Source organism: Diadema antillarum, unplaced genomic scaffold (genome assembly GCF_040938485.1).
Source record: "Diadema antillarum isolate AM-2024a unplaced genomic scaffold, OU_Dant_1.0 seq00001234_RagTag, whole genome shotgun sequence".
Classification (NCBI taxonomy): domain Eukaryota; kingdom Metazoa; phylum Echinodermata; class Echinoidea; order Diadematoida; family Diadematidae; genus Diadema; species Diadema antillarum.
The window spans coordinates 1,232,066-1,248,918 of record NW_027272022.1 but is presented as its reverse complement, the minus strand read 5'-3'; the positions used below and the strand labels follow the sequence as shown (position 1 = coordinate 1,248,918).

The 16,853-nt window shown below is 41.1% G+C and overlaps 1 protein-coding gene across 1 annotated transcript in view; it reads right to left on the bottom strand.

The window, feature by feature from the left end:
* Positions 1 to 744: 744 nt before the first annotated feature.
* The window catches only part of LOC139745097 (gamma-aminobutyric acid receptor subunit beta-3-like), a 75,851-nt gene continuing 59,742 nt past the window's right edge, over positions 745 to 16,853 (bottom strand). The window contains 4 exon segments of the mRNA XM_071655518.1: positions 745 to 1,190; positions 2,075 to 2,331; positions 7,686 to 7,838; positions 15,405 to 15,542. Of these exon segments, the coding sequence (XP_071511619.1) occupies positions 789 to 1,190; positions 2,075 to 2,331; positions 7,686 to 7,838; positions 15,405 to 15,542 (950 nt within the window). The 3' untranslated portion in view covers positions 745 to 788.

The window sequence follows — 16,853 nt, the reverse complement described above, 5'->3', positions numbered from 1 at the left end:
ATATCATAGTATATTCCAGTACAATATGTATCATTGTTTGTTTGTTTTTCTTTTTAGTCAAAAAAACAACAACACCTGTTCACCTCCGTTCTATTTTTGTCATTCAAATGACATCATAATGAGATTAGAAGTAGGAATAATCGTCTGTATATTATCATCAAAGCATGGTTACACTCACTGTACGTCGTACATCGTATTCGTGCATCGATCGTTATTGCGCATAAGTGATTCGAAGACGTTTATCCATGTGGAGTTTGATAAGCAGAGTTGAACCTCACGTGTGGCTATATATGAAGTAGTTTTGATACATTTACAATGTATATATTTTTGCATTGATATATCGAGTATATCCAGTTCTATTCCCAACACGCACACACACAATTATGTATACAAACACATAAACTTGTTCTCTCTTTCTCTCTTTCTCTATATCTTTCATAGTCATACACACAAACACACATCACACATTCCTCACGATACCAAACAAGAACAAAAAAAGTATGTTTTTCTTTGTTCCTGCTCTCATCATAAACGCTCCATTATAAAATGTCACGTCTTTGCTATAATCTGACCGGCAAAAAAAAAAGAAAAAAAATCATACTCTAATCAAATTACCAGACTATGGCGTTTAGGTAACTTTTTTTTTTCATATAAAACAAAATGAAACTACGTTTACTTGTTTCTATGTTATGATATTGTGATTAGTATGTCTTTTCTATGAGCTAAAATAAAGATCACTACATAATGCATGGCATTTAAGTACGATAATTGTAGCAAGTATTTGATAACTATTCATGGTGATTCTTATTCCTCAAAACGTACAGATAGCCTACCCAGTATAATACGTTAAAAAGTAAAAAGCCACTTGGAAATATGATGCGCGCCACTCGGTCCACGGTGTTCACATCTTGAATCTTCGGCAGAACTCGGAGTCTCTTCGGCTTCTTTTTCCGCCGCCGAAGGTTCGGATGCACGTTCGAGTAGCGACCGTACGAGTTGTTGTTGCGCTGACTGTGCGAATTGGAACGATGCTGGGGCCGGTATGTGAGCGACGTGCGCCGATGTCCGCGTATGTCTCTCTCACTGCCGTTGATGGCGTCCATTCCGATGCTGTTCTTCACTTCGTCGTCGATGTCGTCCTCCGAGTCGAGCTGCGAGAGCCGGAGCGCCACCTGGGGGTTAAATTGTAACTGTGAAAATCAAAGGAAGATAATGAAAGAGAGTACGAATAAACACAATGAGCCTCCCTGGAGACACACACACACGCTTACACACGCATGCTTATTTTTTTTTTCCCTTCTCTATCCAAGGATCACGTGACAAGATACTCCTCTCTCTCAGTATCCCCCTCTTTCTCTTTCCCTTTGCTCTCCATTGATACATACATAAAAAAAACACATTTGTACACATGCTTGCAAGAAGCTAACAAACAAACGTACACAAGAGCAAATTTTTATTTTGCTTTTTAACGGTGCAGTTGTTGTTGTTTCTTTCCAGACAGTCCGTCATCTTGTTTGATATCTTTATCCTCGCTCTTAAAAGAAAATGGGATGGGGGAGAGTCAATCCAATTACTTTGGCTTAGTGTAAATTGGATGAATCAGATCATGTTGGAGGTTTCTTATTAAATTTAGCAGTATGACTGAATTTGTAGAACACGTTGTGAGTTTCGTTAATCGCCATCCCCCGAATGCGGATGACTAAGAGCATTACCATTCAGTGCACTTTTGATGGAACCAGAGGTAACATGACCAAAAATTTGACCTACCTGGTTCATCCTAATCAACCTGCACCATCTTTTTAGGTAACACTGCCGCGCATGCGCAAACAACAACATAGACAATCTCGCTAATTTGAATGATCGTATGAAAGTGTATAGAATGTAAACCTGAAAATCAACAGTGTTTTCCCCATACTAGAGCTGTTGTCAGCCTATGAGGTTGTGATCAAAGTTCTAACCACGAGTGTACAAAACAACAACAACAACAGCAGCAGCAGCAGAGGCATTAACAAAATCAACAGGAAAGGAAGAAAAAACATCAATTTGTTAGTAGGACCATGATTTAGTCAAATACCTGGCCGTATCGCACATCGGACTGCTGTTTGCTGCTGGGCGGCGGTCGATGGTTTTTGATACCGTGCGCCTCCTTCACCTTCTTCTTCTGCTCCGACCAGTAGTTGAAGTTGACGATGGCGTACTCGACCAGGGCGGCGAAGACGAAGGAGTAGCATGTGATGACGTAGATGTCGATGGATTTAACGTAGGAGATGCGGGGAAGTGACTGGCGGACACTGGTGCTTATCGTTGTCATTGTCAGCACGGTGGTAATTCCTGCAGGGGAGAGAGGTTAGGTCGTGGGTGTAGAGAGACGGCAAAATGGTCGTTGTTAATTCTTAACAAGATGGAAACCCCCGTGGCTAGGATTTTTCTACATAAATTGCCTTTCTGGGGTTTTTTTCTTAAGAAAAGGCAAAACAAACGGTAAGTAGATCCATCGAAATCAGCCATTACCTCCCCCCCCCCCCCTTCCAACAAACACCCAAACACTCACATCAGTATCTCTCTCGATTTAGCACTGTGGCAAAGCGGGTTAGCCTCTTGACTTTGTCTCGGAGGTTCCGAGTTCGAATCCCATAAGTGCTACGTAATCGCACAAGATGTTTCTACACACCATGTCCCTGTCGACCCAGGTGTATAAATGGCTGTACCTGGCAACACTAAGATAATTATATAATAACAGACGTCTATCCTCTAAATAAAATGACTGATAAATTAAATGATGACGATGATGATGATGATGATAATAATAATAATAATAATAACAATAATAATAATAATAATAATAATAATAATAATAATAACAATGATAATGATAATGACTAATACTGTTATCATTACTACTAATGATCATAACAATATCGATCACAACAATAATGCAACTCGGTATTGGAAAATAATCATTAGGAAAGTTGATCTTTAATGATTGTTCAAATATTTGACTTTCAGACATTTTTGTTGATTTTGTCCGTTTGGCTGTGGCTGACACTGTCGAATCGTGCGGTGTGATCTCCGAAGAGAAAAATGCTGTTGTAAACAGGAGGCACGTTGAGTTTTTGATGACGAACTTTCTGGAGAAAAATCGAATTGCCGATGGCCAGTAAACGGGTTTTTCGCACATGTCTTGGCGAGAATTTTCCTCCCAATTTCGAACGGTGATCTCTCATGCGAAGAAGCAACTTACGTAAACCAGAAGCGTATCTAATCAAGACACGTAAATATCGTTATGTTTGGGTGGCTTAACTTGTCTTCAAATAGAGAAGAAAGAAAGCGGAAGGGGGGTGGGGGAGGAGTGAGAATAAGATGGGGGAAATGTAAAACCCTGAATAGCTCACCCCCCTCAGGGTCTACTTATTTCCTTTTCAACATTGCTTCAATTTCCCGTCCAAGAATTGAACAGGTGCGTGAAGAAATGGTTCATACACCGCACCACCAATACCAATACACACACAACCCCACCCCACCCCTTACTCCATGATCCCGTAGTCACCCTTTCAAGACTTGTCAGGTTTGACCTGGCCCTTCATCCTGAATTCCTATAATCCCATCGAGGCAACAAGGGAGATTTTAAACATAATCAAGGCCGATCAATCACGACATGGTGTTGATGTGTAAGGGGTTTTGATAGGACTAAATCCACAGATTTGATTATTATGACTTCAGATGAAATTTATTGGAAGAAAACAGTGCCAGGGGATTACAAAGAAAGCAAAGTCGGGAAGGGGGGGGGGCAGGGAGAGGAAGAAGGTAAAGCATGGTAGATGAAGACTGTGTGAATGTGTGGGGGAAAGAAAGGGAGAAACATAAGACATAATCATGAGAGAAGAAAAGTATTAGAGTACACGATGGGAATGAAAATTCAATGGAAGATAGTGATATAGAATTACTGACAATTAATATACAGATAGAGTGATAGCTATGCAAAAACCGGATAACCCAGTGTGTTCAGGTCTTACTGAGGGAAGGAGGAGAGAGACACCAGGAGGCTGAGAAATGAAGGGGAGAAGGAAGGGGGAGAGGAAGGGGGGCAGGAGGAGGGGAGCAGGCGGAGGATAAGAGACGAATGAGGAAGAAGAGACGGATGAGGAGATGAGAATGAAAAATGAACAAGGAGGTAGAGAAGGGATTAAGGAGGAGGAAGAGGAAGACGAGGTGGGTAAGAAACAAGGAGGCCTGGGTTGGTAGGAGGAGGAAGAGGAAATGACGGCACGTGACGTCATTGAGGAGAAAAAAAATACAAGAAAGATGAGGAAGAGATGAGGTGGAAGAGTAATATGAAGCAGGAGAGAAACCAGGAGGATGAGTACGATAGGAGGAGGCATAGGGATGGAGGCACATAGGGTTACCTGGAAGAAAAAAATCATTGAAGATGAGGGGAGGAGGTGAAGGAAGAAGAGATGGTGGGGCAGGGGAGGAGGAGGAGGAGGAGGAGGAGGAGGTAGATGATGATGAGGCAGGTGAGGGTATGGAGGAAGAGAAAGAAACATGGAAGATGAGGTGGGACGGAGGAGAAGGAAGAGGGGGAGAAGAGGGGAGCAGGATGATGAAGGGGGAAATGGAGGCAGATTAAGGTATGGAGGAGGAGGAGGAGAAAGGGGAAGAGGAGGCATGTGAGGGTAAGCAAAGAGAAACAAGAAGAAAGAAAGAAAAAGAAACGAGGAGGCAGAAGGCATAGAGGCAGATGGAGAAGGAGAAAGACATGAAGGGGGAGAAAGAGTAGGAGAAGGGGTGGAAGAGGAAGGAAGAAGACAGAAAAGAGTAGCAGCAGCCATTCGTGTCTGACTGACAGTTTCTCAGACCGACATCTTGTCTGTCTGGGGAGGGACTCGAGACCGAGAGTCCACTTCACACTTTCGCTATCCTCACCGTTCCCTTCCTCTCTATCTCTGCCTCTCTTTCCTCTCTCCTGTGTCTGTCTGTCTGCCTCACTCTCTCTTTCTCTCCCTCTCTGCCTTCCCTCCCTCTTGTTTTATTTTCTATTTTGTTCTTTTTGGTAGGTCTGACATTTCGCCGGCTGACAATTGTCAACAGCGATCCGCACCGAGGAACGGTCAACAATCCGGCTCGGAACGTGCGAGAGATGCCGATATGTTCGGCAGCAATCAATGATAGCTCTCCATCAGTATGGACTGTGAACGTACGGCTTCCTTAACATGAGAACATCGACCAAAAACGCTTAGAGCAAACGGTAGAACACATGTTAGATTCCGATGCCCTCTTCTCTCGCATGCATTTAGGAGCATAATGATGCAGGGCAGCGAGACAGAGAGTAGTAACAAGGGACCTCTCGAAAGAAGTGCATTCTTCATGTGCGTTTCGTTTAGACTGACGTCACAATGGTACAATCCATAATAGTGTGTGTCCAAATCATGCCCCTAATGTCACATCAGAATGGCCTAGTAAATAAGTTTTGGTATGAGGCATTTGGATAATGTGCGCACCAAGACAAAGACATGTAAAGGAAAACCCCGTGAAACCATATAATTTTTCGTCACCAATAGCAAGACACCTACACAGGTGGGGAGTTAGATTATTGCGGGGTGTGTCAGTAAGTAGATTTGAGATGCATTTGAGATGCGTCTAGTCCTTGGGCCGTGTTGTGCTGCGTCAACAGCGGCCCACCTGAGCTCAAAGATACACCCTCGTTCAATCATTCGACATTGTACGTGTGATCGGTCTCACCCGGTCCGACGGCAAGATAGATCTTTCTAGTTTTGCTGATTTCTGTTCTTTTGAAAGTGATCGCCGTTTTCTCAGATCGATGTTTTGCTTGATCGAACAACTCTTCGAAGCTTTCTTTCCATATCCCCTTACTCTTTTCCTCTGTCCCTATGTGTCCCTTTCTGTCTCTCTCCCTCTCCCTTTTTCTTCCTAAGCCATGACGTCTAAATTCTCAATTAGTGTTTGGAGTCTGGCAAGAATTTATCTCACGTTCCTGAACGAGAAGATGTTTTCGCGGCAAAAGGCAGCTCAGGCAGTTTGCAACGATACCATCTGGTATACGTGTCCGCGGTGCGAATGAGTTCCTTATTGATTCTGATACAATACCCCGCTCTACGTATCCCTCGAATGCTCTATTGGTAGCTGCCCTATACGGCTCCATACCCTCTCTCCAACACCGTGCTAACTTCCACCAATGTGTTGGTTGCTGAGTGCGTGAAGTTATTGAATCATTTGTTCAAACACTGAGAAGACTCGACGATAACCGGATGGCACTTCTTTTCTCTCTCGGTTCGAGGATAAATCTGAGAAATTCACAAGAAAAATAAGCGAATGAGCAGATGAATAAAATAGCACACACAACAGGGCCTTAAGTGGCTTCGTGATCAGCAACCATTTTTTTTTCACTAGACCTGTAAGGTTTTGTTCGACACGTGACGCATATTAATGCCATGAGGCAGAAAGGCCCAGGTTTTAAACTGCAAATTGACAGAACGTTGCAGTATATCGTGAGAAAAGAAGCACGTGTAGGGGGAGGGGGTGCTCAAACGCACATGACATTTTGCGATATCGATTTCTCTTCTTTTCTACATACATGAAATGCTTCCAGCAGCAACGGCACCCTCAGAAAGATATAATACAGGCAGTGCGCACTTAAATGATGACTGATATTTCATTTACATATATCGGCAGAAGCTGAAGCACCACTCTTCAGAATGGATGACCAAGGGCAGTAACTTCTCGTTTTAGATATCACTCCGCTGGTTAGCGTGGGTCTCCAGGGCGCCACGAACGTCAGAAATGTGAATCATGGTGGCGGGTAATGCGTCTTGCTGTAGGCCAAGTGTGAGCATTCAACTCTCCCAGTCGATAGTACATGCATGCCTGATACCCGCACACCTGGGCACGGCTTTACTCATCAATGTAGACTCCTACCTGCGGGGCACAGCGAGTTCGATCTGACGCACATACACTGTGGAGAGCAGCAAATCACCACAGCTTAAAGTGTCCTTAACCCACTCCGCATTGCTTCACCAGCAGTATGCACAAAGCTAGCACGGCGTGATACTCGGGACACCCAAAATTCTACATGCGTGTGTCTGGTGACTTTAACAGAGACACATTACTGTGACAGCAGAAATGCACAAAACAACAACAAAACCTAAGAGAAAATGACGTCTTTGAACACGAGGCGCCCCTATTTCCTTCTTGTACATAATACATTAACTTTTCATATCCTTGGACAGTTCAGATTTCATGCATACATCACGAACATCCGTTTGTAACCACACGTTAATCGAGACAATCACGATTACATAATAATAGATAGACGTCAATCTCTAGTACAAGCCACGACAAGGAGGGCAATATGGGTGAAAAATGACTACTTGTCAATTATCTCAAAAGGCGCAAGAACATCACACTGTTGGCGAAATTGCTCATTGGCGACATCAACAATATACATATCTTCGTTTTCTCGCCCACTTGCAGGAGAACAAAGTTTTGCAATGTAATCACTTTCTCTAGTAAAAAGAAACAGCTTATATAGAAACGAAACAAAAAAGAAGAAATGGGGGCTATAAATAAATATAACAACTTGGATTTATTGTTCGTTTGTTTGTTTGTATGTTTGTTTGTTTGTTTTTATGCTATCTTTGTTGTTGTTGTATTGAGTGATGGAGGCCCACCTAGAGATACTCTGGCTGATGTGGCTTCGTGGTTGATCCAGAATGACACCCATGATAGCATGACGAGGAGGATGGAGGGCAGATACGTTTGGAGGAAGAAAAAGCCAACGTTCCGCTTGATCCTGAACGTCAAGGCCAGCCGAGGATACGAGCCTGTAAGAAAAGGATGAAATACAACGCGACAGAATTACAAACTGTTGATTGCATTAACATACCTGCCAGTGCACACAAAATTATCACGGTTTATAATAATTTTGATGTTTAGTTGAATTATTTCATTTTGTTGTTGTTGTTGTTGCTCCTTCTAACGTTTTAGTCGCAGCAGCTGGTATTTGAAGCACTTTGTCATATACCTGCAAATATTTATGTAATTATCATGATCTATCCTACTAGTTTAAACTTTTATCAAATGACTTTATTCCTAATGTTTTTCTTTATTTTTCCTTCGGTCTACCAAAATCTAATTGTCGGCCACTAATATTTGGTGGACGGGCTACGGGAAGAAAAAATTAATGTTGAGTATGGTATATATATATATATATATATATATATATATATATATATATATGCATGCATATAGATGTATACATCTCCCGAAGCGTTACGTCTCCATCATTTCACCATCTCCAAAATTGGGGTCGGTCTCCTGAATGTGCGCCACGTAACTGGAGGCGATTGAAACATTTTTACAGAACGCATTAAAACAAAAAATTCACCGTTAAGAGAGAAAGCAAGCGATGCGAAAGGGACGAGCGAAAAGGTGTGCACACATTTCCAGATGGGAGGGCGAATAAGACAGGAATGGCTTTGTATTTTTTTTTTCTTTGCCATTATTGATTAAAACATTCTCCAGAAGATTTCGAGCTGAAAGAAAGAAATTGTCACGAAGAGGTTTTCCCCCAGGGATACCACTTATTTGTTTTTCTCTGAGTAGAGAAGAGCGAAGGTGCACAAAAAGAAGAAGAAGAAGAAAGAAAGAAAGAAAGAAAAAAGAAGGGAGTATGTTTAGTAGCTCGGCTCCCGAAGAAGATGAGAACATGCAGGAATTGCGGGGGATTCTGAGGCCTAGCGGTAAGAGGGGACGACTCCAAAAGAGCGGGAGGTCCCTTGTGGATTGTGAAGAAACGGTTCAATGGGTTTCTCCTCTCCCTCTCGCCTTCTCTCCGTCTCCCCCTTTCTCCATTTCTTCCCTGTTTCCTTTGTCCAATCCTTATTTCTCTCGAGATTAAACTTTCAAGAAGAAATGATCCAGGAGATTGATTGTGGTGGAGCTGAAAATGACATCAAAGGTGACCACCGACGGCACTGTGTCACCATGCATCTCCGTGGTGTTACCCTCATCGCTCCGAAGTTAGGAGGACGTCTGTCGCTGTGTGGTCGTGGAGGTGGTCCGTGGTGGGTGTTTAAAAAGAAAATCTTTATTCATACCCATATCGATTCAATTATGCATTTATGGATATATCACTCTGCTGTCAAGGATGAAAGGTTCTTCTGCCGGACTTGTCCTTGGGATTCTGGAGCAAAGATAGCGCAACAGCCAAACAAGTGAACCAAGGACACTAAATCATCAATACTGCATTTTTAAGCCTATCTGCGTGCCCATTTATCCTGCTGGTACCGCACTGGCAAGTGGCATCTATCCGAAAGTACTATCACTATGACAATGCAGCTTCTTATGCTATTCATTTTTCCAACAAAAATCCAGTAACGCAAAAATATATATTTATAATACTTTCTACAAAAACCCTAATACAATCTCTTCCGTATTTACACAAGAGAAAATATACTTACAGAAGTTTGATGTGGGCCATGGCGTTAAGGGGTGGAGATCAGGGGTTGGATGATTTTTTTTTAAAGTTTTGAATGATTGTTTAATGTTTCTTAGGGGCAACATGTGTGGGTTCACATGCCTACGGGCAATAGTAAATGTCTTTACTTTTGTAAGCCCTGACCCTCATGTTGTCTCCATTTATTTCATTTTCATTTTGCGTAATGTGTACAGTACAGTGTACTCCTTTGTAATGTTCATTCTGGTTTTTGTTACGTTTGTAATGTTTATGATATGTATCCTATATTCTTTACTTGGTCGAATAGGTAATAATAGTAATAATGATAATAATAGTAATAACAATAACAATGATAATAATAATAATAATAATAATAATAATAATAATAATAATAATAATAATAATAATAATAATAATAGTAATAATAATAATGATAGGAAGCTGCAGACAATGCTGAAAATAGGTGAGATATCAAAATACGGAAAGTAATCTCGTTATCACTCCCATTCGGGTCTATGCGATCCGGACGGGCCGTCAGATACACAACATCGTTCAATTACACTTTATCGTTAAACTGAGTGTCTCAGTCAGTTTGAGAGTAAAGACTTCTTACCGACCCCCCTCCCCGAAAAAAATGGTCAGAAGTACTGGGCACACAGACAAAACGGAACGATTCACAAAGAGGCAGAGGGAAAGAACGAGAGAAAAGGAGAGAGAGAGAGAGAGAGAGAGGGAGAGATAGAAAGATAGAAAGAGAAAGCAAAGAAGAAAAAACGGTGAATACAACGCAAACTCAATTTTACCGGTTGGTTCGCGTCGACACTCACACAACGTCAGGATTATTAGTTTGCTCGAAACACGCCAAGGTGTTTCTCCATCTAACAACTTGTCTACTACCATTTAGATTATACTTCACTTGGGTAGACTTTGGCGCCTGAAAGCGCGCTGACGTTTGTCTGTGTGCAAATGTATTGTGTCTGTGTTTGAGTGCGTGTGTGTGTGTGTGATGTATTCGTGGTTTGTAAGTGCAAACAGCGTGAAAGCACTCATCCCTGTGAAGTAACTTTTCAGGTAAAGACATGCATATCTCTGTATTAGTTGCAGTTGAGACGACAGTTGAGATGCGAGTAGCGCTAGGCAATCAGAGACACGACTACGTCTTACAAACACGAATGCATCTGTCATAGGAACATTTCATGTTCCTCCCCCCGAAAAAGGAAAACAACGAAATCAAATAAAAAGATAAGTCCAAAACGTAGTATTGGCGAAAGCCGATTGCATTACTGCCCAAAAGACTCTCAGCGTGCTAGTGTATTCAAATTACAATAAGGTTTCTATTTTTCTCCCTTTTGATATCATGTTTCTATGAAGGATTGTGGAAGGAAATAGTGCGTGAATGGAATCAAGCAAACATCGTCACATGAGTTTTTTTTATTATTTTGTCTACTACACTTGTCAGAACAGATGATCGTTGTAGTATCAATGCATGATTTCTGGAATACGACGAAATAGACACAAGAGTCTTCGAAATATTAGACAGGTGACATTCTTCAGCGAATTGTCGTGAGTTGAATGAGAAAATATCACTTCCACATACGAGTACTTTGCTCGCGAGCGGAGAACCTTGTACAATGTGTCTGTATTCAAAGCTATAACAAGTGTGCAGTTGCGTAGCTAAATGAGAGTATTGCGTATGTTGTATTGCGAAAGTTTCAAAGTAAGTTTCCAAGTTTCTTAAGTAACAACAGAACTTGATTTCTCCCCTCACCTTGAGCGCCAGGGTCCCCACTCTCGATCCGTCTTCTTCTACAACGTGGGCCCAACAGGCCACACCCTCTTTGCACAAGTAATGCATGTTCATGACAAGTAATAGCAGCAACAGCAGCAGCAGCAGCAGTAGTAGTAGTAGCAGTAGTAGAAGTAGTAGTAGTAGCAGCAGCAGCAGCAGTAGTAGTAGTAATAGTAGAAGTAACAGTAGTAGTAGTAGTAGTAATAGTAGTAGTGTGAGTAGTGGTTGTAGTAGTATAAGTAGTGGTTGTAGTAGTAGTAGTAGTAGTAGTAGTAGTAGTAGTAGCATAAGTAGTGGTAGTAGTAGTATAAGTATCGGTAGTAGTAGTAGAAGTAGATGTAGTAGTAGTTGTAATAGTAGTAGTAGTAGTAGTAGTAGTAGTAGTAGTAGTAGTAGTACAATGTAGTATAAGTAGTGGTAGTAGTAGTAGTAGTAGTAGTAGTAGTAGTAGTAGCACAATGTAGTATAAGTAGTGGTAGTAGTAATAGTAGTAGTAGTAGTAGTAGTAGTAGTAGTAGTAGTAGCACAATGTAGTATAAGTAGTGGTAGTAGTAGTAGTAGTAGTAGTAGTAGTAGCACAATGTAGTATAAGTAGTGGTAGTAGTAGTAGTAGTAGTAGTAGTAGCACAATGTAGTATAAGTAGTGGTAGTAGTAGTAGTAGTAGTAGTAGTAGTAGTGGTAGTAGCACAATGTAGTATAAGTAGTGGTAGTAGTAGTAGTAGTAGTAGTAGCACAATGTAGTATAAGTAGTGGTTGTAGTAGTAGTAGTAGTAGATGGAGTAGTAGTAGCATAAGTAGTGGTAGTAGTAGTATAAGTATCGGTAGTAGTAGTAGAAGTAGATGTAGTAGTAGTAGAAGTAGATGTAGTAGTAGTAGTAGTAGTAGTAGTAGTAGTAATAGTAGTAGTATAAGTAGTGGTTGTAGTAGTATAAGTAGTGGTTGTAGTAGTAACAGTAGTAGTAGTAGTAGTAGTAGTAGTAGTAGTACAATATAGTATAATTAGTGGTAGTAGTAGTAGTAGTAGTAGTAGTAGATGCAGTAGTAGTAGTAGCATAAGTAGTGGTAGTAGTAGCATAAGTATCGGTAGTAGTAGTAGAAGTAGATGTAGTAGTAGTAGTAGTAATAGTAATAGTAGTAGTATAAGTAGTGGCAGTAGTAGTAGCATAAGTAGTGGTAGTAGTAGTAGTAGATGTAGTAGTAGTAGTTATAATAGTAGCAGCAGTAGTAGTAGTATAAGTAGTGGCAGTAGTAGAAGTAGTAGTAGTATAAGTAGTGGCAGTAGTAGTAGTAGTAGTAGCAGCAGTAGTAGTAGTAGTAGCAGTGGTAGTATAAGTAGTATAAGTAGTAGCAGTGGTAGTAGTATAAGTAGTGGTAGTAGTAGAAGTAGTAGCAGCATAAGTAGTGGTAGTAGTAGTAGTAGTAGTAGCAGCAGCAGCAGTAGTAGTAGTAGTAGTAGTGATAGAAGGAAGATGAGGAGGAGTAGCAGTAGTAGCAGGAGTAATAGCAGCAGTAAAAAAAATATTCCTGAACAGAGATTTTTGTTTTTGTTTATTTATTTCTTTTTTAACGGGGGTTTGCGGGTCAACAGTAATCCCCCCCACATCCAGCTAGGACGGTAAAAATCTACGAACGTAACCCTCGGAAACTTTATGCGTTGTGATTTTCTCTTTTGTTCCCCCTGATATTTTGTCCTCACGGACCAAAAGAGTGGGTGGGGGGGGGGGGGGGGGCTGCTGTCTCTAGCTCCCTCACCCCCGCCTCGCGACCCCTTCTGTAGTCTAAAGAATAATAAAAACAGCTGTGTAACGTTCGACATTGTGCTGGTAAAACTCAGATTATATTGATTCCAAATCATTTTGCCTCAGATGAATAGATTCCACGAGTGATAGTGTTTATCTTTGATCAAACTAAATAATGTATTTTTGAAATTGAGTTTAGTATACTATCATAATCGTATATGGTGTGTGTGTGTGTGTGTGCGTGCGTGTATGTGTGTTTGAAAGAGAGAGAAATAGAGAGGAAGATGGACATTTATCTAAGAAGTGACCAGTAAAAAGACATAGAGAGAGCAAATTCTTTTCATAGAGTTCTGAATTATATAGGTAAATCGTCACCCCAAGTCAAAAGGTCGTTCGCGCTTTTGAAAAAAAATATAAACAAAACACATGATCGTATCAGAAAAATAGAAAACCGTGTGGGTGTAGCGGAAGTCCAAAGGATGAATCCCGAAGGGGCATGAAAACAAAATATAAGAGGTATTGAAGAGATTTCGTCATTCTACTCCACGATAGAATCCGTCCAATCCCCCGGGGATGGACGACTCAACAAAGCTATGTCCAGGGGCTTAGGGTTAAAACTCCTTACTACATCTTCAAGATTGTGTTTCGCTTCGAGGGGGTCAAGTCGATCTATGGCGTGATGGAGACTGGACGAAAGCAACCGTAAAGCTGGCTTAAATCATTGGTGTCTATCCAGAGGCCAGATCGAGAGGGCGAAAAAAAAATGTGATTAAACAGCACTTATGCAGCGTCTTCAAAGAAGGAAGTTGATATGCAAGAAAACTCGGCAGTAGACCCAGCAGCTAATATTTCACTTGAAAATGAAGGGCAACGTAAAGACTTGAAAAAAGATACAAAGTTATTCAAATGACGGTGGTATCTTATTTCCACCTTTTTTTTCTCATCCCTTGACTTCTCCTGAAAGTGTTCGTCAGTGGTAGTCCCTAAAATGTCAGAGTTTAAAAATAGAGAGATGTAACAGGAGCCCAGTCTGTCTCCCTCATTGTCGTGTGATGTACTTGGTCCCTAGTTTGGGGCGTGGCTTCTCCAACTTTGCAACCCATTAAAGTTCAAAGATACGAATCTTCTTGTCAAACATGCATCCTCAAAGGACTCGCCTGCACTTGCAGCTATTAATCATCAAGGATACGCGAGAAATGCCGTCTTCCCAGACACAACTGATTAGCTTATGATCCGTAGACAGTCCGTGACAGCATGTTATGGAGAAGGGTTTAGGCATTGAGCCATGCTGCACGACATACTACGCCTGTTTGAGCAATCTAATAAACTTGCAGTTTAGAGCCGCAATATCTCATTGAATAGAGTCAACAAACAGGGCTACTGATCCCACATTGATTGGTTATTTCTACCGTTTGAGGTGCACTGCCCCCACCGAATGTGGCTTGGACTTGGACCCCTGGCGTCCAAGCCACACCAAATCCACTCATCTCTCCTCAACGTCTGTGCTTTTCTCAACCTAAGAATGACGTCACCATGACGCCCATTGACCGGAGGAGCAAGGCGTCATGCGCCCTCACAGGTGAAGTCCAACGGCCGCCTTCGCCTCACCACTTAACGAAATTGAAATGCGACATGGCGGGTAAATAGTCTTGACAACTTCGTCGACGCAGACGGTCTGTCAGAGACGTGGTTTCCTTCGCAATCAGGGTATCACCAAGGGAGCAAAAGGCTACAGAAAAAAAAGATATCTTGGCCACGCATACATTTGGGGAAGGTAAAGAAATTTCATCTACAGGGGAAACGCAAAGGGTACCATCATGTGTACATGACCAGGACTACAACTCCATAATACATGTACGACACTTCAGAACAGAGTGGCATTACGCCATTACAGTGTCAACGACAAAACATGGGTTGGTCTTCACGCTTTATGATGATATACGATAAACTAAACAGTCATTCTGTATAAGTACTACACAAACTAATCGAACAGTTAAGGCAAAGCAGACTGAGAAAATTCGATTCCTCCCACGTTCTGCGTGACGAGAATCTGTCATGACCCGTCTGGAATCGCTGTCCACCAAACTCCGTCTAGAAGACATGTTAATCATGATGGGCATGGTATTCCTTTACACAATTTGTTTCGACATTATTGTTATTGGATGTAAAAGTTGCAGAAAATCGTAAAATAGATCTATCTGACCGACTTCTTCTAAAAACATTATTTTGCTATGTTCCTTTCAGTTTAATTTGTGGCCTTGTGAGAAAACAATGGCTGGAAATCTTTAAAGGTGTTTAAATCCAGTCAAAAGACGAAGTGCGCACGCCAAAAAAAAAATGCATGGACTATCAAATTATACCATGGAATGAATTGAAATTACGTTTGTGAATTCTTGACCATACCTGTTGAAAAATTTTGCATTTTTACGACGAGTTTGTAGTCGACCAGGGTGAACTGTGCCATTTCGATATTCTCGACGCCCTCCAGTGAATCGTCGCCATACTGCCATACGAAGTTCACATCTGTCGTCGTGTAACCATCTAGTGAAATGAAACACAATATTTATATTTAACAATGAGACATGAATGATAGTAGATATTAGTTCAAAATCAAAGTGCTCGGGTCTTTGATATTAGCCAGTTAAATTGTAGGAAGTTGACCATGGAAATCAACTTTACTGTATTTGAAAAATCTGCCGAAAAAAAAAATTGTCCGATGATGAAACTCCAGTTATGATTTCAGTGTGGCATTTAAAAGAAGTTTCTCTTTTTTTCTCAATTTAAGAAGACCAAATGAAACGTTTCAAGTCAAGTGCAAATGTAGCGTTTTAGTGATAGCACTGCTCTTTCAAAGTTGCGTCGATTACACACAACAAATAATGCAAATAAGAAAGGATATTTCACATATGGATCATGTCGTCGGTTGAGAATGATAAGGGCGTTAAGTTGCCACTAAACCCATAGTGTTCGAGAAGACTTAAAGCCCTTCTCATTCTCAACAAACGATGTGTTCCTATAACGATTTAGAGACAGTTTGGTTGTGCGTTCGACATACATTTATCCAATTTTCTTTTCTCTTTATGTCAAAGCACTCCATTTATCTCAAACAGAGAAGTTTCATTTCATAAATTTTATGGTTAACATACAACCCATTTCATGGTTTTTAGATTCAACATAGACACGTCTGATGAAAGGTAACCATGCATACGAGGGGGATAGATCATAGAAATACACATCAAACAGCGATAGAAAGTCATTCTATAGAAATATACGAAGGAGGAATGGACATTCTTGTTCAGTACAGAAAAGATTAAGATGAAAATAAAGATAAAAGATTAATTTAGTTAAACTTAGGTTGAATTAATCATTGTTACGCCATGTATATCTGGTTTGAAAATACCTTATGGCAAAGACCAGCACCTTCAAAGTTTTGGATTTGTTGGCGTAGTCTTGTTTTTCTTCAGAGGGAGGGGGAAGGACACACACACACACAGAGAGAGAGAGAGAGAGAGAGAGAGAGAGAGAGAGAGAGAGGAGGACAGAGTCAGTCGGATGTGATAAAAAGAAATGATTCTTCTTTGACCAACTAATGCCAAAACTAACTTTCAGTATACGTAGTAGATGACGCCATCTTTTGGTGAAAACGGAAATCTGTGTATGTGTGTATGTGTGTGTGTGTGTGTGTGTGTGTGTGTGTGTGTGTGTGTGTACTGTTCTGGCTCATAATACGTGTTGTGTGTGTGGGGGGTGGGGGAGTATGGTCTCACTTCCAGCGACCAGTTCGTAAACTTAATGAATTTTCACATCCTACATAATTGATCATCAAGAAGATGTAATAGTGTTGACAAATTA